At 41.4% G+C, this 21,977-nt stretch overlaps 1 protein-coding gene across 15 annotated transcripts in view; it reads right to left on the bottom strand.

The window, feature by feature from the left end:
• LOC106728892 overlaps positions 1–5,076 on the bottom strand; it is a 67,528-nt gene extending 62,452 nt beyond the window's left edge. For 9 of the 15 annotated variants that reach the window (XR_004315544.1, XR_004315541.1, XR_004315547.1 and 6 more), the window contains exon 1: positions 2,358–2,877. Coding sequence is in view for 5 of the 15 variants with exons in the window: in XM_032468902.1 (XP_032324793.1) it covers positions 2,358–2,511; positions 4,100–4,361 (416 nt within the window). In the remaining 10 variants the exon portion in view is untranslated. The other 6 variants (XM_032468901.1, XM_032468905.1, XR_004315545.1 and 3 more) reach the window with 5 other exon arrangements.
• Positions 5,077–21,977: the final 16,901 nt, after the last annotated feature.

Here is a 21,977-nt window from a genome sequence, read left to right as displayed (position 1 = left end):
GAATAAAAAGTACAGCGTTATTAATAATCAAAAGAAAAATCAAAGAATTAATTTCCCCCTGCTAGTTACTAAATCGTTTTATTAATAGTCTCAATAACACTGAGAATACTGTAAAATATGTGATGTAATATTTTCCTCTGGGTAGAATAGAAGGCTACAAATTTTGTGTGTGTGTGTGAAACAGTTTGGAAACTAACATAAAACTATTGAAATGTTCATAAAACATGGCCTATTCATTCCAGTTAAGAATTGACTTGAAATCAATCATTTCAAACATGGAAAGTTAGCCTTAAGATGTTCCTTACTGTATTATATACTTTACTTAAATCTAGAAGCAACCTAAATATCTAACAATGCATAAATGATTAAGCAAATTATATATATACTCCATGAAATATTAGCTACTATCAAAATTTATTAATGGGGTATTCTCTACTAAAATTAAAAATTTCTTTTGATATGTAATATTATATGAGACAATCCCACAGGATTCAAATGTACTCTTTTACAAAAGTATTTGAGCATGCATAAAAATAGTTCCAAAATGAAACATGCATGAATTTATGTGTACTTATTTTCTTTCTTTCTTTCTTTCTTTCTTTCTTTCTTTCTTTCTTTCTTTCTTTCTTTCTTTCTTTCTTTCTTTCTTTCTTCCTTCCTTCCTTCCTTCCTTCCTTCCTTCCTTCCTTTCTTTTCCTTTCTTTCTTTCTTTCCTTTTATTGTATAAGCTGTTGGTGTCAGCCTGACGGGATTATTAAGTTTCCTTTAAATTTTTCTTTTTTCTAAACTTACTGTTACTGTATTAAAATATGGTTCTTCAAGAGAAATGCATGTAACTAAGTTCTTTCTCCCCCTATTCACTTTTCAACCAGAATGAGATAAAGCACATCTTTGTGACATGATTCAGTCTCACTTACTGCTATTTTAAAGACGGCTTTCATTTTCTTACTGGTGGTAGTGGTGAGGCAAAGGTGGGTGGTGAATATTCTAAAGCACAATTAGATAGAATAACATTTTCCTCGTGTATTAGAAAAAAAGCCACTATTTTCTCTAAACTCTGGCTCTCAGAGGTGAATGAATCAACGTGCAGGCAGGACTGCCTTATTCCCTGACATGAGATGTATTAGCTTCGGCGCTGTGGCTTGTACAGGACGAAATACTCCCCCTGAACCGACCTGTCCTTCAGTTGCCAAAGAAGAGCCCGGATGATACACTAGCTTCCTACCAGCCCCATTTCCATGATGGTCCAGGACATAATTTTCTTCCAGTTATCCGTCTATCTGCTTCAATCCCTGCTCTCAACCTAATGAGTTTTAAAAAAGGCACAGGAAATCAACTTGCCTAAAACCGCACGCTGTCATCTTTTTGCAAGGATAAACAGAACATATTCAAATTGCTCATGACTTTTAGACACGTAAGAGCCGGACAAATTATGAAAATTTTACACATTCTAATGTGCATCTCTGGAGCGCAGCTTCCTATCTTGCCTTCTTTTTTGAAATAAAGTTTTGTCCAGCATTTCGTATCCAATTGCCATCTTTTTGTCCTGCAGGGACCATCTAAAGTGCATTGTCTTCCCCCACCTCAATTTTTTAAACCTATTTTCATTGATTCTGTATTGCTCAAGAGGATGCAACTGTTCAGGTCTGATTTCATATTGTATCTCAGATACTGATAGGGCATCATTCACATACACGACACACAGGAGTTAGAAACTGTTTGCAATTTGGGAAGGGAAGGCTTAGGGATTGTTCTGATGGTGAAATGATTTGTCAGACATCAGTCCTAAATTACGCGAGGTTCTTCGCCCTCCGCTTTCCCAGAGAGCGCTTGGCTTTCTCGCGCAGAGATATAATAGAAACTAATCTTCAGGATCTAAACATTCCAAGCCGGGTCCTTTGTGCCGGCGTCCTGCTCTCCTCCTTGCTCTGTGCGGGATGGAGCGCGGCGCGCGTATTTACATTCCCGGCCCCCCGCCGCTCGGACCCGGGCCGGGAGACAGGCCATCCATCACCCGCCCTCCTCCCGCCGCGCCCGCCGCCGCGGCCAATCGGGCGGCAGGTGGGGCCGCACCTGCGGGACAACCCCCCGCTGCCCTCCGCTCCCCTCGCCGCGCCCCGCGGGCTGGCGGGGCCCTTGCGAGCCCCGGGTCCTCCGAGGTCAGCACGGCGCAGGTACGCCCAGGTGACGGGGACGGTGTGTGCGCTGAGCCCGCCGCTGGCGGCCAGGATCGCGGGAGGACTCGTCTTCCCGGCATGCACACGCCTGCTCTGGATCGCTCGGCCACCCCCGGTGCGTGGACACACGGGCCCTCGCTAGGGTTAGCCGCCAGAAAGTGGAAGAAGTCTTATGCTTACCTTTGGAAGGGAAGAGTAAGTGTGAACACATTGTGGTGACAGAATTCGTTGCCTCTGGTCCGTTTCTGGGATAGTACGAACCCATGATGGAGTTTGCCCCGCAAGTCTGAGGTGGGCAGGGCTCGTGTATACTTCAGGCAGTGTCCCCCAAGACCTAAGGGAGCAATATTAACAAAATGCTAATCTCCAACTAGTCTCCAAAAAGGTGCAAAAACTACCCAGAGCAAAACCTAACCGAGATCTTAAGGGCCATGGAAACAGATGGCAACAATTCAGAAAAAGAGCTGAACTTCAAACCACTGGGAAGTCTTCGTGTTCCAAAAAGGCAAACTAATTTTACAGCAAGCACCTTGCCTTTGCAGTGCTGAGTTCCTAGGCTGCTCTGTGGATGCAGCTACAATTCGGCCTGATTAATATGTTATGGGTCTTAGAACTGGACTCCATTCCTCTTTCTGGTTTAAAGGATCCGAAACATCCACTTTATCACATCATTTGAGAACAATTGAAGACAAACAGAAATCCACCCCCCCCCAACCTTATATGTTCCAGGAGTGGGTCTATGTAGTTGTCACTTATGTCCAGACAAGACCTTGGAATAAAACACAGTGCTGCTGGTCTGACTTCAAGGCTTCCAGGTTTCTCAAAGAAGCATATTTCTTTAAAATGAAGAAAGAAAGAACAGCAACCACAGCAGCAAGCATCACCCTGCAACCCTCCACCCCTGTCTTGCTTCTGAACCATAAATCATGAAAAAGGGAGAGAGCGGTGACTCCAGCTTTCCTGCCTTTACCAACAGGAACTGATAATGCCAAAAAGGAAGAGAAACAAACATTTGAGCCCGATCGCTGCAGGGGGAGGGTGCACGTGGGAAGTTCAGGATTCCTCATCTCCTAGAGACCTCCCACGGCTAGAAAGGGTCTCCCCTCAAAGTTAGTGGTTCTCAAACGGCTTTGCAGGAGATTCACCCCGGGGGCTGTTTTAAGAAAAATACCAATGCCTAGAGCAACATTCTGATTGTCCTGGTCTGGGGTGTGGTCCGGACACAAGCACTTTGGAAAACCTTTCCAGTCATTGGAATGCACCGCCCTCCAGCTGCACATTCCAATCTTGTTCTGTTTGACAGGATATATGAATGGGATTCATTAGATATCATTCTGTTCTGTTTCATGGGATACAATTGTCCTCTCTTCTTCACCCTTTATTCTCCCACCAAACACGGCACAGAGCCAAGTTGGAGAAACAGTGTCTGTCCCTCTCTCTGACTTTTTTTTTCCTTATCTATCACTCACTTCTAGTCACACCCTGATCTGTTCATTTCTAGGTGCTAAAAATGCATCACTGGGGCATTTTAATACCTGGATAGCAGGGTTTATTTGGAGGGTTTTTTTTGGTTTGATTTTTGCTATTGATATTTTTATATTTCATTGTTATTTAAAATACTGCCTAGGGAGGGGCATGGAGGACAAGTGATAGACTTGCTGTAGAAGTCTGAAGTCTAAAATATTTTTCTGGGGAAGGATAGAGCTCAGTGGTAGAGCACGAGCTTAACATGCATGAGGTCTGGGGTTGAATCCCCAGTACCTCCATTAAAATAAATAAATAAACAAACAAGCCTAATTACCTCCCCTCAATTCAATAACAACTTTAAAAAAAATAAATAATAATAAAAATAATAAAATAAAATAAAATAAATAAAAAATAAATAAAATAAACTATTTTTCTCAGAACTTGCAAAGTTCCACCTGCAGCTGGTGGCTTTTGTTCATCCAGGTCAGGCTCACCTGAGCCGCGCCAGGTCGCCCTCCGCCATCCAACCCCGCGGCGTGTGTGAGCAGCATTCTTTCTGTTCACCAAAGCGGAACTGCAGTTTCTCTTTCCCGAAGTTCTTCTCACTCTCCGTGGCCAGCAGAGCCGCCTTTCTGGATTATGTTGTACACTTTTCCTTGAGAGATAGATGATCTGTTCTTTGATTAGACACCCTGACCTTTTCCGGGGGTTGATCATTGATCTTGATCTGGGCTGGATAGAATGCTCTTGACTCTGAAAAGTTCCTCTCCTGCCAACACCACGGGGAAATTCAATGTCTGTGTCCGCGCAGCGGCCGCAGCAAAATTTCTCCTCAGTTAGGATTTCTCTCGTTATTATTTTACTTTTATTAGGCAAGCGGCAGCCTCTGCTTTCCAGCTCTGCCTTTTAGTTACAGTAGTCAATTTTTCAGTGTAACTGGCTGTAATTGTTGGCTTGGAAATTGAACTTTCGTGGGGCTTAGCCATGGTGTGTTCCCACGAAGGGTCTTCTTCATACCTCGCAGACAGATGGGTAATAATGCCATACATTAATACCTCCACATCGGTTTATGTGTGTTTGACCACAGTGCAAGCATAATTATTTTTGCCCAGTAAAAGCTATTAGAGATCTATTTGGTAGGTTTTAAGATCAATAGCTCCTGTGATATTTTTGTAGCAGCCACAGAATAATCAATTGAAGGTCATATAAAGTAAATTACCATCCTCCTATAATGATTCTTTTTTTTCTGGATGAGAGTTGGGTTTTATTATTTCATCAGGAGCCTCTCACGACGCATGCTCTGTCTGTTCAGCAAAGGGAGAGAAAAGTTGAGAGCGTGTTTTGGACATCGTATTAATATCCATTACTCGAATTTATGTTATTGGATGATTGAATGAGTGGGTTCACCCTGGAATTCCTTCAAAAGCCTTTCTTATGGACTCGGTGACGCAGTTAATAACAGTGGGGAGCAAATGGACGGCTTTTGCTGCACGGTGGACGGAGTCACTTTGCAAAAGTCAATCTTTGTAGCTGTCTCTTTAAAGCAAATTTAGAGTTGGTTAAATGTGTTATATCGACAGCGTGACTGAGCTTCTCTCTTCAAACCCTTCTGGGAGAGTGACTGGGGAAAAAAACAGGAGATGGAATCAGGAATGCTGAATACTAATACACTGTCCAGCGGTAGCTCAAGGTGCGACTGAGGTCAAGGTGGAGGGGGCACCTGCTTTCCTGGGGGGCCTCTCCCGCCCCCGAGATGCCTAACCTGGATTTTAGACTTGCGGTGCGAGCCGGAGCAATGGCTGAAACTCTATAAAAGATTGCAATTTGCCAACCGGAGGCATGGAATCCCCCAACTGTCTTAAAGGGACCCATTTTTAGAGTTTAGCCTTTCTTTTTGTGGGTGCAATCAGTTGTGCACTGAAAAGCTGCAGCCACAGTTGGATAACCGTGGGCACAACAGGCCACGAGAGGCCTCTTTGCTCCAAATTTTGTACCTGCAACTAATTGCACTTACACAAAATGGGAGTGTTGTAGGAGCTTTTTTAAAAATTGGGGCCAGTAAATTCTCCATGGAGGGAATAGGCAAGGAGAGAGACAATTCCTCACTTTCTTAAAGACAAAGGCAAATAGAGACATCCTTTTCTTCACACACTCCATCTGGTCTGTAGGGTATGGTTTGGGAGCCAAATACCAGGTACCACAACTGCCCTGGTCATTTGGGAAACTAGCTGGGAATGTGGGACATTTTGCAAAAGTACCAGAAATAAATAATCTGTTGAAAAGTACAGTCAGAGGCATATTGGTGAGTTGGAGACCACAACTTTGGTGATGGATTAATGAACTGTTTTAGAATAAATGACAAAAGGCTTTTTTTTGTCCGTTCAAAGAAATGGTTGTATTGCTATTTTCTTTTGCTTTCGGGACAAGTAATGCAGAATTTAAGATTAGTCGTGTCTCTAGATTTTGATCAATTGGTAAATCAGAAGGCATTTTTAAATTTCTACAAATATAGTATATTCGTGTACTTATACATGTATAAATGCATTTATACAAATTATACCTGCTTGTCTTTATATACATATGTGTATGTTTGCACATATATATACACATGTATTTCCTATATACACATATTTTATTTACTTTCTTTACACAAGTACATATACATATACTTCATATACAAGTACATATATTATTTGTTATTTTTATATTGAGCCCCAGGAAAGGGCATTCCCAAGTTCCAGTGACTGAACCTTTGTGGGGGAGCGTCTTGTGGATCTATGTCTCAGGGACCTCGCCCGGCCATCTCTTCTGTGCAATGTAATGACAAGCCAGCTAAGCTTGAAACCAAGATCTTGTTTTCCACTTTTTGCTGATGACCATAAATTAAGCACATATTCTGGAAACTAGAAATCAAGTACAGATCACGTTGGAAATTTCAGACACTCTTCCTACAGAAATAGTTTGAAATGTAATTTCATCTGAATGATCATTTTAATGACCAAACAAACCAGGAACAGGTCTTAGTGGTCCTGACCGTTCCCAGGAAGTTGAGGAGGAACAGTATAGTAGTAGTAGTTAAAAAGTAACAAAATCCAAGATACCACGGAGACTACTCTTGAAGTAAGATAATTAAGGGCCAGGAATGTTCCCTTGTCCCTTTCAATATACCTATTGTCTTCTTATCCCAACTCGGGTGTAAATCACATTTCAGTAGTTTTTCCCATAGAATAATGTCAGAAGGAATTGTTAGGTTTTCCCAGAAGTTTATTTTTTAAAAATTGGCTCTTAATGTCAATATAAAATCCAGCCACAGAGCACTGAGTGAATTTTGATACCAATAATGGCATTTATTTTCACCTAGGAGTGTTGGTCTGGGAATTTAGTCTTCAAGAGCAGAGTTGCCACCAGAAATACAAATTAACCCTCGAGCAGCGTGTTCGGGGCCACCCAATGTGCACCCAGATTGGAACATTCCAGATTGTAGAGCATGCCCTTCATCTTTCTCCATCTCACTTGTCATGACGCCTCATAAAATGAAGCCTCCACCATGGCCCTTTGGAAAATCAAACCTTGCATCTGCCTTTGGTCCTACATTTCAAAAGAGGACGGAACTTGGAGAGGATTCAGAGAAAAGGAATCCAAATGATTTGTGATAAAATATTAAGATGCGTATAGAGAATTGCTTGTTCTACAGAGAAGGAAGGTGGAAGCTGATGAGGGTATGAAATGATCTATGGGGAAACTGCAGGACTGTTTTCCTTCTGAGGTGACAGTAATAACAATCTGGGAAATGGACTTAAGTGAGGAACAGTTCCATCCATACAGAAAAACATCCTCTGAACCATTGAAAGTTAAAAAAAAATTAGCTTTAATAAACAACACAGAGAAGCTACAAAATATCAATCTTTGGAAGTAAAAAAAGACCTTATGCAAATGAGGCATTAAATAAATAAACAACTGTTACTGGAACAGCTGATTGATGATGATAATGGTGACGATCGTGGGTATCACTTCCATCCATGTTTCTGCAAGAACCTCCCTTTCTCTAGTCTCTCTTAGTACCTGCCTTTCCAAACCCCAATCCTCAATTAACTCAACCATCTACCTTCTCCACATCTGTGTCAGGAGCATCCTTTGGCTAATGTGGGCTGGCCATGCCTGGCTCAACTTGGTTTTACTCTAAGAATAAAATCCCAAGCCTCAGATGGGCTTTTACCACTGCCCTGAGGCTCTATTGAGTTTCCCCGCCAAGTTGGATCTCCAAGATGAGAAATAATTCCATGCTTTCTCCTTTCTCCTAGAACTTTCAGTTTCAGCAGAGCTTGCTTCAGAGGTCACTGGGGAAATAGATGCCATCAGGGGAGAATCTCTCATTTCTTACATAATTTTTTTAAACTGAAGTATAGTCAGCTCATAATGTTGCATCCATGTCTAGTATACAGCATAAAGTTTCAATTAGACATATACATACGTATATTCCTTTTTATATTCTTTTTCATTATAGATGACTACAAGATATTGAATATAGTTCCCTGTGCTAGTGGTAGAAATGTGTTGTTGATCTGTTTCATATAGAGTAGTTAGTATCTGCAAATCTTTGAACTCCCAGAAACAGACTCCCAGTTCATTTCTTACATAATTTTAAATATTAAAGCTCACCTATATCTGCCGTGTCTCATCTTCTCCCTTCAAAATTGCAACCCATGAAAGTTGCCTTCTGTTTTCAAAGGGCAGCCTTTTTACCTAGGTTCTGAATCATCCCTTTCAAGGCTTTTGTGGACCTGGGTCCTCTGCTCCCCTGCATTCATCACTTCTTTACTGGATCAGTTTACAAACTCAACAGTGGTTGACCTGAAACAAATAGACCACCAGATAGTTCTCCGGCATAGATGGGTTTATTCAGGATCAGCAGAGAATTGCAATTCGAGGTCTGCAACCATGGCGAGCCACATGCAAGTCCCCACACAGCAAAAGAAGAAGACTTTTATGGAGAGAAGGAAGGTGGGAGGGCTGTAATAAACAGAGTCCCTGGCTTTTCCTTCTTTGCCAGGAGCAAGAGGAGTCATTCTTCTTCCTGTTGGGCTCTGTTATCATCACAGGGCAGGAGGGTGCCCCCTTCTGGTCACCTGACTATTTAATTGAGGTTTCTATTTATTAATTTTTTTGCACAGTGAAAACACCTAAGCAAAAAAGCTAGCAAACAAACTAGCAAAAATCAAGCCCTTATCTTTGGCAAAGGATGATGGTTGATCTCCAGTATCCATTGATTAAAAACCTTGTGCTTCTAGCTGAGCCCATAAACACCTGAAATAGACAGCATCCTCCAGTTACTTGCACCTAGGCATGGCCATATGAATGAGCAAGCAGATGCAGGAAGCAACCTCAGAATGGGAGGACCTGAGCTTTTCATCACTTCCTCCCATGCTGCTTGACGTAGCTATACGGTTGAAGGATCTGGGCCCCTGATGTTTGGGGAGATGCCATTGCAGCCCAGAACTTCTTACTGCCTAATGTAATGGGGGAGAAAAACAGACATCTATCCAGTTTAAGTTGCTGTCGTGGGGTTTTCTATCATTTGGAGCCAAAATGATTGAAGCATTATGCTGTACACTAGAAATTGACACAACATTGTAAATTGACTGTACTTCAATAAATAAATATATATATATTTAAAAAAACACTAAACTTAACAAATACACTAATATTCCTTTGATCCCTCATTTCCCTAAAACAAATGCCATACCCTCATCTCCCCTTCACGTCCAAGTACTTTGAATCATCTATATATACAACTTCTGCATCCTCACTCCCATCACACCTGCCTCGACGGATTCCGGGATAGCTTCTACCATCATCTTTACAGAAACTCCTTTGTTAGGCTCACGGACCTCCACTTTGCCAATCCTCGTCTTACTCAGAGAGTTGTCCACTCTCTCTTTCTTCAGAGTCTCTTTTTCATAAGATTCTGCATTATCACACTCTGCTGCGTTTTCCTCCACCTTCTGGTCATACTTCTCAGTCTCCTTTGCAAACCTATATTTGGGTTGCCTTCTCCATCACTCCTCCTTTTGTTTCATAGGCATTTCAAATTTAATGTGTCCAAAATGGAACTCTTGATTCTCCACTCCCCAAGTCTGCTCCTACCTCAATCTTTCTCATCTTAGTAAATTCACTAACTAGAATGTGGGTGTCATCTTTGATTCCTCCTCTCTCTACCTCTCTTCAAAACCCAAGTTGCAAAGCAGCTATGGTTGGATCTCTCTCAAGCATAAAAATTACTTGTGTCTGTGTCTGTCCATCTTTACTTGGGTCTTCCTGCCGTATTCAATCTCAGATGAATCTTAAAAAAAAAAAAAAAAGAAGCTTACTGTTCTGTTGTCCAAATTTTGCAGTGCATTAATATTACACTAAGAACAGAATCTAAGCTGGTAACACGGATCACATGGCCCTATACAACATCATACCCTCTCACAGGGACTTCATTTTAGTTCTTCAGAGAGACCAAAGTTTACTCTACCCCAGGACCTTTGCACAAGCTGGTCCTAACTACCAGTCTCTCCCATCAGTGGTTCTTTGGTTGGCTCCATCTCCCCCTTCAGGTTTCCTATTAAATGTTATTGCCTCAGCAAACCCCTCCCTGGCCACCTTATTTAAGGAAACACCTATGCACACTAATTATTTATCACTCTTCCTTCTTTAAATCCTTTAGAGCAATAATCATTATTTTTAACTAATACTTTCTGGGGTTTATTGGCCCAACTAATTTTTAAAGATTTTTTTTAAACAGCTTTATGGAAGTATCATTTTTATACTATGGAATTCACCTATTTTAAGCATAAGTTCAATGTTTTATATTTTAAGTAAACTTAAAGAGTTGTACAACCATCACCATAATTCAATTTTAGGACATTGCTCTCATGGCCATTTGAAGTCATTCCTCATTCCCACCGCAGTCTCACACAACCACTAATCTGTTTTCTGCCTCTGTAGAATTACCTTTTGTGAATGTTTCATATAAATGGGCTCATAGAACATGCGATCCTTTGTGTCATCCAGCATCATGTTTTCAAAGTCCATTCCTATGTGTTATGACACATACCAGCACTTCATTCCCTTTTTAATGCCAAATACTATTTCATTGTATGGATCTACCACAAGTTTGGTTTCCTAGTCACCGGTTGATAGTCATTTAGATTGTTTCTAATTTTGAGCTATTTGTATAACGCAGTATAGTACTTTTTCCTTTTAATAAAACATTGATAACTTGTTAACTGTATGCCTCCTCTCTGAGGCTGTAAGACCTAGAGCAGTGGCTTTGCCTGCCCTGTGGCCACTGTGTGCCTGGTACCCAGAAGATGCCCGCCACAGAGCAGATGCTCAGAATGCACCTGTCTCAATGAGTGAATGCTAATGAACTCCATGTTGATTTTCAAAAATCTCTTAAAGATCAGAGGTCAATTCAGATGATTGGAGAGGATGGGAGAAGGGTGAGTGTCTAATTTTTGGATAGCGTCAGCTCTGGGGGACATAATCTTCGAGATCTGCCTTCCCGTCTCCTGGTTGTACCTCTTATGATGATGCTACGTGTCTGTTTAATTGAAACAAGGATATTTTAAACATGTTGCCTGACCTGCCCTGAGTGTCAACTTTTGCAAAGAAAAGCAATTCTCATTACTTCTTTATGAAACCATTAAACAAAATTCAGAGAATCTGCAAGTCCACCGAGAGCTGTGGTGATTGTAGCCTGATCCCCAGGGAAGAAAATAGCCAGGAAAAAATGGAGAAGCTGAGGAAAGCAGGCCTCAGCTGGAGCCAGAGAGAAGCCAGAATCAGGCACATGAAGTAATCTAGCAGGTGCCCTAAAGGGTCCTGGGTCCTAAGAGCCAAGAGGATCAGAGAGGGAGGGTTGAGCTATTTTCTCCCCATGGAGACAGAACCAACTCAGTTTTACTGAGTAAGTTAACCAGAACTCTAAAAAGAATGTGGCAAATAAATGCATATTCTGTATTTATTGGAGGGAAATAAAACAAAGCAACCCCAAACAATGCAAGTGAACTAGATTTTTTTAAAGTAAATATCATATATGAATAAAAAGTAAGCGAATGAAAAAATTACCTGTAAGATAACACAAACCTGGCTGACCTCAGCCTTTCCTGCTGAAACGCTGAGCATAACAGAAAAGCATCTACTTTTAGGGGAAATTGACTGTAACTCATCTATATTGTCACTAATCAAGTTTCCTCTAGTATATAACAGCTTCACAGGTACATTTTCAAGTATTTTGAAAAATGATCATCCATGGATTAGGATTTTTGAAAATAAATTCACACATACAGGCCAACAGAGAGATGAACCAAAAAGAAGAAATCAGGAAAGGGAATTTCATGGCACTTAAGAGCCCCATCCTCACTTTGGCAAACTGTATTCCAATTTTAGAAACACAAACGAGGAAACTAGTTTAGAGGATGATTATGTGTTGAGGGGTCTGTTTTGCCATCAGAGGCAAGGATGGTTCTGCATGGCTGTCCTCAGCTACTCCGCTCGAAGACACCTTCCTAGAATCGGGAAGTGCGTTTTATGTGTGTAACTGGGTTACTTGCGTTTGGATTACTTCTTAGAACAGTAACTGATGAAGTTCTGTCGCAGCCCTAGTTACAGATGACACCACTGTTTACATTTTTAGGACATGAACTATGCCCTCCTTGCTACCTCTGCTTCCCAGAACCAGGGATACACAGAACAGCAAAATGATAGACATTTAATTTCCAAGGAAATAGCCAGATGAATTTTTGGCATCATCAAAATTCACACTGAATGACCTGAGTCACCAGTTTCTGTTTTTAACTGAGCACCAGGTATTATAATAATCCTAAGAGTGGCAGGTAGATGCTGTCATGAAGCCTTATTTTTATCTCCAGTTGCTTAGTTATAAAAAGGGCTATATTTTGTTTTTATCTTTCAGTATAAATGTATGTATATGTAAGTGCACGTACAGAAAAAACAAAAGCAGTGCAAAAAAATACACTTCATTTTGGGGTCCACTTTTTTGTTTGTTTTTCTTTTTCTTTTCAACTTGTAAACTCACTTTCCCCCTCGTCTCTCTGTATGCCCATCAGCCTTCTCCTCCACAGGGAAATAATGTGAATCACCCAGCAATAATCCTTCCATATGTCTTCAAGCACATACATGTTTATACAAATACGCTCCTATGATCCTCTGTGGGTGATATAGAGGGTACATGTGTGTGTGTGTGTGTGAATGAGTCCTTGTTTTTCCAAAATGGGCTACACTTCCTACATAAGGATTTTCCTACCAGCAATTCTGCGTGGAATTTTGTCTGAGTCAATTGACAAGGTGCTAATTTTTTTTTCTTTTGCATTATACTCCATGGAGTGGATGTACTGAGCTTGAATGTTTTTTCTTTTTTTTTTAACCCCTATGAAGAGTGTATATATATATATATAAATTTTACATACTGCATAAAAGAGGAAAGTTTTTATTTCTTGGGGTAGACTTTTAAGAATAGGACCGACAAGTGGAAGGATCTATATGCTTTTAATTTAAAATATACTATCACTGCTTTCCTTAAACACAAAAAGTCTTCACATTTTTACAAACTGTGTATGAATGTACACTTTTCCACATATTCCTGTCTGTAGTAGATAATATAGCTTTTTAAAAAAACGTTTGCCAGCTTGATGACTATGAAGTGATACTTTGCTATTTTGTTAGTTTCGTTGTCCTGCTGCGAAGTGACTTCGACCATCTCTGTATCTGCCCGGTGCCCACCTGGATGGGCTCAGCCTCTGTCTTCTCCCCGCCCATGCTCATGCTTCTATTGGGCTGTTTGTCTCCATCTTGACAGTTTCAAAGCGCTCTTGGTATGTATTCCTATTAACCCTTTTTCTCTATTACCTTTGTAATTAAAAGCAGCTTTGTTTCAGAAAGAGGGGCCGAAGATAAAAGGATCTGAAATTCATTCAAAGATGAAAATGCTTAAAAGTTTCTCTCTTGGAAAGATTTGCATTTTAATTGGTATCAAGCCTGAAGAGAGGGAAGATCGTAGAGATGCTTGTAATCATCAAGGAAAGGGTATAAATCAAACCGCCCTGCTGGCTTGATTCACGCTTCTCCCACGAATGTTTAGTTCACACGCACCATGGTTATCTGCATACATGATCAGGCCCAAAAGCTGAGTAGGCGTTCTGTCCAGGCTGACAGTGGAGAAGGGTCAAAGGCCAAATGCCAGGGGAAGTAGTGTGTAGAGACCTTAACTTTCACGTCTCAGGTGACCATAGTGGACCGTTGGTTTTGCTTTGTTTTGTTCCAATGTTTTAATTGCAGTAAACTACATGTCGCATAAAATTTTAAGGATAGGGTTCAGTTCAGTGGGATTATGTCCATTCATATTGTTGTGCAATCATCACATCATCATCTATCTCCAGAAGTTTTTCATCTTCCCAAACTGAAACTCTGTCCCCATTAAATACTAACGCCCCATTCCCTCCTCCCCCAGCCCCTGGCAACCACCATTCTGCTTTCTGTTTCCATCAGTTTGACTACCCTAAGTACTTCATATAAATGGAATCACACAGCATTTGTCTTCTCTTGTGTGACTGGCTTATTTCACTTAGCATAGTGCCCTCAAAGTTTATCCATGTTGCCACATAAGTCAGAAACTTCTTCCTTTTCAAGGCTGAATAATATTCCATTATAAATAAATGCCGCACTTTGTTTATCCATTCATGCATGCATCGATGAACTCTTGGGTTGCTTCCGTGTTTCAGTTATTGTGAATAATGCTGCCATGAACATGAGTGTACACATATCTCCTTAAAACCTTGTTTTCAATTCTTTTGAGTATATATCCAGAAATGGAGTTGCTGGATCATGTGACTATTCTAGTTTTAATTTTTTGAGAAACTGCCATAATGTTTTTCACAGTGATGATGCCATTTTACATTCCTATCAACAGTACACGAGGGCTCCAATTTCTCCACATCTTTGTCAATACGTGTCATTTTCTGGTCTTTTTTTTTTAATATGCTAGTCATCTTCATGGCTGTGAGGTAGTATCCTATTCTGGTTTTGATTTAATTTCCCTAACGATTATATATGCTGAGTATCTTTTCATGTACTTATTGGCCATTTGTGTATCTTCTTTGGAAGGACCTTGGGTTTTGAGGTTGCCCCAGGCTTGATTCTGTACAGGAAGAGGATATGCAGTTCTTCTAGGCACAGAGAAAACAAGTTCTCCAGTATCTTCTGAGCACCCAGAATGTCTGGAAGAAGAGTGGTGATGTTTATCTGCACAAGTTAGAGGTGACAGAGGCAGCCTGATGTCGTGCGGCACCCTCCCCTCCTCCCACCGACTGAATGAAACAGACAAGGACAACGACAGCGGTCCCTGGGCAGATCCTCTCCTCCGTCTCCGTATCATGTGGCCATGGATTCCCAACGTGCGTACTAGTGTGGGCTCCACCACTGGCTGCTTGTATAAACCTGGACAACGTAGACGTGATGCTCTCCTTACAGGATGAGCCTTGATTTGCTTTTCTGTAAAATTAGGAAAATAACCTCCAGGAGCTGCTTGAGCTTTACAGGCCCAAGAGCTGGATGTATATGAAGCTGCTTTGAAATTTATTCCAAACAGTAGAGAAATGGGACTGCTTTGGCAGCTTTTTCAGAGAAAGTCTGATTTCATTCTGTGAGCTGGTAAACCCTGAAGAGTCACCATTCAGTTCCCTTTTTAGAGGGAGGGTAAGATGGCGACTTAAGGCTGGTTCTTCATAAATCTTTATAGATTATTAAAACTTCCTCTTCAGTGAAGACATCCAAGAGACTTGGCCACATGGTAGGATGTCCTACTGCAAGATACGATTCACCACCTAAGGTATTCTGTCATGGCATCTGCTTTCCCCTATTCAAAATTTCAAAAAGCATGGATGAGCTACTGGCCAGTGAAGACATGCCTACATGCGTGAAGATCAGCCTTTTATAGATGAGAATTGAGGCCCCGGGGGTGTGGACAGGCAGGCAGAGCCCACGCCAGACCTGCTAAATATGGCCCACATTCTTCTCTTTACCGCCTCCTCATGGCAGCCAGATGCTTTGTGAACCCAGAGACATTATCTCCACCATTTACATCACATTTAAAAAAAAAGAAAAAGCTTGGAGAATATAAGTAGTAGACATAAAATCTGTTGGTAGGCAAAATATGTTATGAATCACGGCATTTCTCTGCAGAATTTGAGCCAGGAGGCTATTTTGATTTGAACAAGTAATAGAATTCAGGCCAAAATGGCTTCCAGATTTGAACTTCCAAAAAAACAGAGACAGTCCACCACATGGCTTGGCTGACAACAGACAGGGCGATCCCCACGCCTAGGATGAAATGAAACTTCTAGGAAGAATCAAGATCAGCTAGTAACTTTCATCTCTGGAGGGCATGGGAGGAAGAGAGATGAAATAGTGATCATGACAGCATTGTGATCTGTGAGTCATCAAACAATCCCTTTCTCTATGTTCTGTAGATTCTATTGCAGCTGCATAAACTGCACTAGACCCGAGGACAGCCTCCGTACACACACACACACACACACACATACACACACACACACACACACATACACACACACATACACACACACACATACACACACACACATACACACACACACATACATATACACACACACACATACACACACACACACACATACACACACACACACACATACACACACACACACACACATACACACACACACACACACACACACACACACACACACACACAGGATAGAACCGGGGGCCACTTGAAAGGCAAAGTGGTCGTAAACCAGTGTGTTGGAATTTCATCAATATGACATCACTCCCAATGTGACATGGGAGAGCCCACCCTCCATTTCCTCTCCCTCCCTCCCTCACACTCGCCCCCTTTCCTCTTAAAGAGATGATGAAGCTGCCCGCGCAGCCCAGAAGGATAATAAAAATCTGTATCCCTGAAGCTGAATTCAGCCCATTGAACTGCACAAACAGCAATAACCAAAACAAAGCTAGCAGGAAACGTTTGCACACAGCATCTGTTATGATCACATAACCACGAGACAGCTGTTTAATCCCAACTGTTAACATAAGATCATTTGTGTGTTTGAAAAGCAGTCCCATTTGGATTTCCCCCTTTATTTATTTATTTTCTAGCTTTTTCCAAGAGAGAGGCTTTCTCAGCTGGAGGATGCAATTTGTGTCTCTGGGTTTTTCCACTTTCACCCTGGGCTTCCGAAGGAGAGGGGTGGCGTGGATTTTTTCTAACTGTAAATACTCCGAGGGGAGAGAGGACGGCTGTGTGGTCTCCTCGCTGAGCAGGGCACGGCCCTTTCTCAGCCTTTGGGACCTGCCTTTTGCTCCCCCGGAACATTTATAAACCATTCTGGTCAGATTATGGGAAAAAGGCTCTCACATGAAACGCGTCTGGTGGTCTCAGCCAAATTCTAGTGAGACTTGAGTTTTCTCAGCACCACCCAGGATTGGAACCGATTCCTGCGAAGTTCAGTTCCCAAACCCAATCATTAGGCTCACGATTGCTTTGAAAGGGTCAGGGAAGGAGGTCAGCAGTTTGGGTGGCCTGTCTGAGTGCCACCACTTTGGGCTCCTAAGCAGGACACCTCGATGGCTTGTGACGGTGAGTTTTAAGGTCATACTTTTTCTGTTTTTCCATTTTCATCAAACCTCACAGCCTGAAGGCTCCCCAAATTCTCAGGAGAGAAGATGCATGCTTCATTGTTGAATTGTAGCCAACCTGTCACCGAAGTGGTTGATGCCAGTTGCAAGCAAGCCAGAGCTGACCACGTGGTCCTGGGGTGAGGGGAGTGGGCCACACAAACATGGATGAGAATGAAGGTTGAAAACTGCCTGAAATTAGCAGTACACAGATCTTTCTTCACTGCCTTCTTTAACCATTTCATTCCAGCGAATCCTCTTCCACTTTGATCCCAACATGATAATAACGCAGGTGGTACCAAGTTTATCTTTCTGAGAAAGCTGAAAGCTAAATTCCTTCTAAAATTTTGAATGCATGGCTTAAATCTGCTTTTTAGGTCAAGTTCATTTCTAGGTCATACAAACCTTGGGGATGGAAGGGACTTTTGACTCCTGTCTCATTTCCTTTTCTTTTTTTCTTCCCATCATTTGAATTTTATGCCTGATGTTGAATTGAACTGAATTGTCAGCTTTTTTGAGTTACAATCAACAAACAGAAGTTACATACATTGAAGGAATACAGCTTCGTATTTTGATACACGGTATTCATTGTGAAGCGATCACCATATGCAAATGGACATTTTTGGTTTTAACTTGTGAAAAATATAAGTTTGGCTAAGAGGAATTTACATCTTTTTGAAAGGAAAAATATCACAAAAACAATTTTTGAATGACTTCTGAACTTCGGAAATCAGAGGTCTCATTCTCTCATGTTGTCCCACAATGTCCGTCCCTGTCCCCTCAAAGAAAAGTGATGGAGACTTCTGCAGTGGTCAGTTTTCTGAGATGCAGTAGGAAAAACAAAAAGGGTCAGTGACGGCAGCATCAAAAAATAGTGACCCTCAATGTTGGAAAAAATTAAATATTTAGGTCAGTCGAGGTGGTGATTTATTCTCATACTTAGATAAAATACTTTTACCTTTAGCTTGACATTCTTTATCAGGCACACACACAAAGTGTGCATCCAGCTGCACGGGGTGGGAGGAAGCTACAGATTTTGAGCCTCCGTCTTAATGTGCAACTTCCCCTACATGAGACAAAATCACCAACATCGTTAATGGGAGAAAATCCTTTATCGACTGATTCATTTCCATGCTTTGTTTCTGCAGCTAGACGGGATATCCTGTAAGGTGGCGAAAAGGGAGGGAAATTTAGTTCTATCCGTTTCTGATTTGCCATTATTACTATTGTTATTTCTACTCTCAAAATGGTATTTTATTTATCTCCTGATTTTCATATATAACATGTATTTGGGGAGTTTTTTCTTTTTTTTCCTTCTCTCCTTTCCCATTCTACCCTAGTTAAAAAATTCCTCTTGGCAGGATTTGGAAGAGTTTATCTTTGCTCCATAAAGAAGTCATTAAATTTAGGAACATTGAAACAGTTATTTTGTACCCCAATTTACTGAATAAAAGCTCTGGTTTATTTTATTTGCTTTAAGTATGGGACCAGTTGGGGAAATAGTTTTGATTGCCTTTAGAAGACGAGGAGCTACCAGGGTGGAGAGAGAAATTCCACTGTCTGAGCAAACGGACAGAAGTTATAAGTATTTCTTAGATGCTCATTAGTCAGCAAAAACCAGGAAATCAATATCCTACTGTTTTGAGGTCACTTCCAGTTACTGCTTTCACAGGAAACAGAAATGAGAGGGAGATGATCTGAGAAAAACTGGAGTCCCTGTTGGACCGTAACTGTTTCACACACCACAAACACCTCACCGGGACGGGACACATACCCCTGGGGGAAAGAACCAGATAAAGCCGCGGCTGCTCCCAGGAACGTCTGAAACCAGCTGCATTTACTTCTGAAACTTCAGTCTAACACTCAAACTTTTCCGAAAGTATTTTTCTGGGTTATGATTAGGTTTTCTTGCACTCTTGTTAAGTACAGAGTGCTACTTTGCAAGGCAGTAGAGGATTTTCCCGTTCCATACACTTCAATGTTCTACAAAACCTAAGACAGATCTTGGCAAGCAACTATTCACAAAATCATGATTTTTACCAGGAAGCACGTTTGAAATGAGGACAGGTAGACAGTAGATTGCTTGACATCAGGGGGAGAAATTAACCAATTCTAAATTAACCAAAAGCTTCATTTGGCAAGGTGGATCCTTCCTATGTTAAGTTTTCTTCCTTTTTTGTAGAATGTGACTCCCGGAGTGGCAGCCTTTTCTCAAGTTGTTCATCTGGAATATAAGAAATAAATAAACTAAAAAAAAAAAAAAGAGTAAACAGACAATGGAAGCAGAGGTAAGGATGTGGGCAGTGTGCCAGTAGGAAGTCGTCCTGAGCAGAGCAATCCATCCACTCCTAGAATTTCTCTGTCCGCCTCACCTCCCTCCTGTCCATCCATCTCTCTGTTCTCCCTGGTCTGTGCCCCCATGGTCTACCCAGGTTGTGCCACGCCGAGTTCCAGCTTTGCTTTTTCTAATCTACATTTCCCTTCAAGATCAGATCACGGGTCAAAGAGAATTTCTGCTTGCCCATCATCTCCTCCTCTGATTACTGCATATGACATCAATGTTCCTCCGGATTCTTAATAAGGAGATCTACCTAAGAACTTACCCCACATCTTTTCATGTAAGACACAGGGGAAAACTTAGAAGCACCCTCAGAATTTACCTCCCACATATCCTTTGGGAGGCTTGTATCTCAGTTAAGTCTTGGGGGAAAAAGATATTTGCAATCTCTTCTAAATTGTTGAGCGGAAGCCCCTCTTTATTCCCTCTACAAACCACCTCCGTATTCCCTTCCCAACAAAATGCACATACTATGGAGGTAACTGGAGTCTCTGTCCAAGACTGGCTCCTTCCCACAACGGGGAAGGAGCCTTGTATATCTGATCGGACACAACTTGGCACAATATGAAGTGTAGAGGCCAATTCACCTGTTAGAAATATTCCAGGGAACATTGAAATTTGTGTTTTAAATTTGTTAACTAGTTTGTTTGCTGCTGTTTGTTTTTTTTCTTTTTTCTTTTTTTTTTTAAATGAAATTGATAGACTTGATTGGTGATTGGGGCATTAAAAACATAAAGATTTTTTTTGACAGTTGAGTCAAAGCACATTTAATATAAAAAAGGTCTTTTCATTGAGCAAAAAAATACTTCCAGAAAAATAGACTGATGAAGCATTTTATACAACCGAAAAAGAAAACTCAGGCCAGACAATTCCTGATTCTTCATCTTCTCAAACAACTAAAGTGGTAAATTGGGGCGATTATCCCAAACACCTTTCCTTAATTATAGGGAGTTTTCTAGGTAAGCAGCTTCTGGACCTAAAATTTTACAATAATTACCTTAATTGGCACTTTGTTTTGCATGTGAAGACACATCATGGTCACTTATAATTTTGTATCCGAACTCTGTAACCAAACGCATTTAAAAACAGTAATTGATCCAAATGATATTTTAATCCCGCAGCTAACTTTACTTTTTCATCTTACATTTAAAAATGTTTTTTCCCAATTTCTTAGAATGAGCGTGCATTACATTTATAATTTAAAACAAATGGGCATATCAAAAATGATATGAAAAGAGAATACCTTGAATTAATTCTCAGGGTCTCTCGATGTGTGGTCCGGGACAGGAGGGTGTTGCATGCAGCCATCTTTGGGAAACACAACTTGTCACTGAGCCCTTCTGGCTACATGTGGTACCTGACCACTTCCTCTCTTTAAAAACCACATGCTGGTTTTAGGAGCCTTTTCTAGTTCAACACATTCCAAGATCTTATTCAAATGTGTAGGGTTGGTTTCTGTGAACGGGATGCTCACGTAACAGTGAGCGCTGGTCCCTGGTCTGTCCCCTGGGACTGCTTCTCTCCACCTACCAGGCGGCCAGCCTGGTTCTCCTTCCTGTCCTCCCTCGCATGTCTTTAAAGGAAACCAAAAGCAAGAAGAGCAACTCCTCCAAATTACTGTAATTAAGGCAGGCCCTCAGCATCGCCTAGCTCTGGGTTAGGCTTGGCATTATTTCCAGGCTAAAATCACATCTGAAAGATGAAAGTCCTGATCCTCATTTTGCACATGAGTAAAACTGAGGCTCGAACAAGGTCCTCTGTGCCCGAGGTCACATCGTCCAAGGTCACATAGCCCAGAAATGCAGATGTGATGTTTGAATACAGGTCTGCCTGCCTCCCAGACCATCACGTTTGCTGCTCACGTCCCATAAAATCAGTGATGCCGCTGGAATTGCGACCAGAAGGATCCCAGTGAGAACTCAGCTTCCCTGCAGCCCTCCGAAGTAATAAGACTGAAGCTCAACAAACTCTCTCTGGCGCTCATTATTTAAAAAACGAACAACGAAACCTTGAGATCTGGCCAGGCCGGAGAAAAACAGAAACATTTCAAAAATGATTTTCTTCCAGCACTCACTGTGAGGTGGAGCCTTGTACTGTACGTTGTTGTTTTTAGGCAACGGGAAGGAAAACCTAATGGCTGAGATGCTTTTTTGGCCAAATGGTTTACATATACCTTTCCATATGCTTCTCACATCAAACCTGTGGAGTCAGTTCCCACTTCAAAGAGGAGGATCAGACGGCTTAAGTCACTTACGCCGGGTCACGTGCTGAGA

This window comes from Camelus ferus, chromosome 27, assembly GCF_009834535.1.
Source record: "Camelus ferus isolate YT-003-E chromosome 27, BCGSAC_Cfer_1.0, whole genome shotgun sequence".
Lineage (NCBI taxonomy): Eukaryota > Metazoa > Chordata > Mammalia > Artiodactyla > Camelidae > Camelus > Camelus ferus.
Note: the sequence above shows the minus strand (reverse complement) of the source record. Positions and strands in the feature narration are given on the sequence as shown.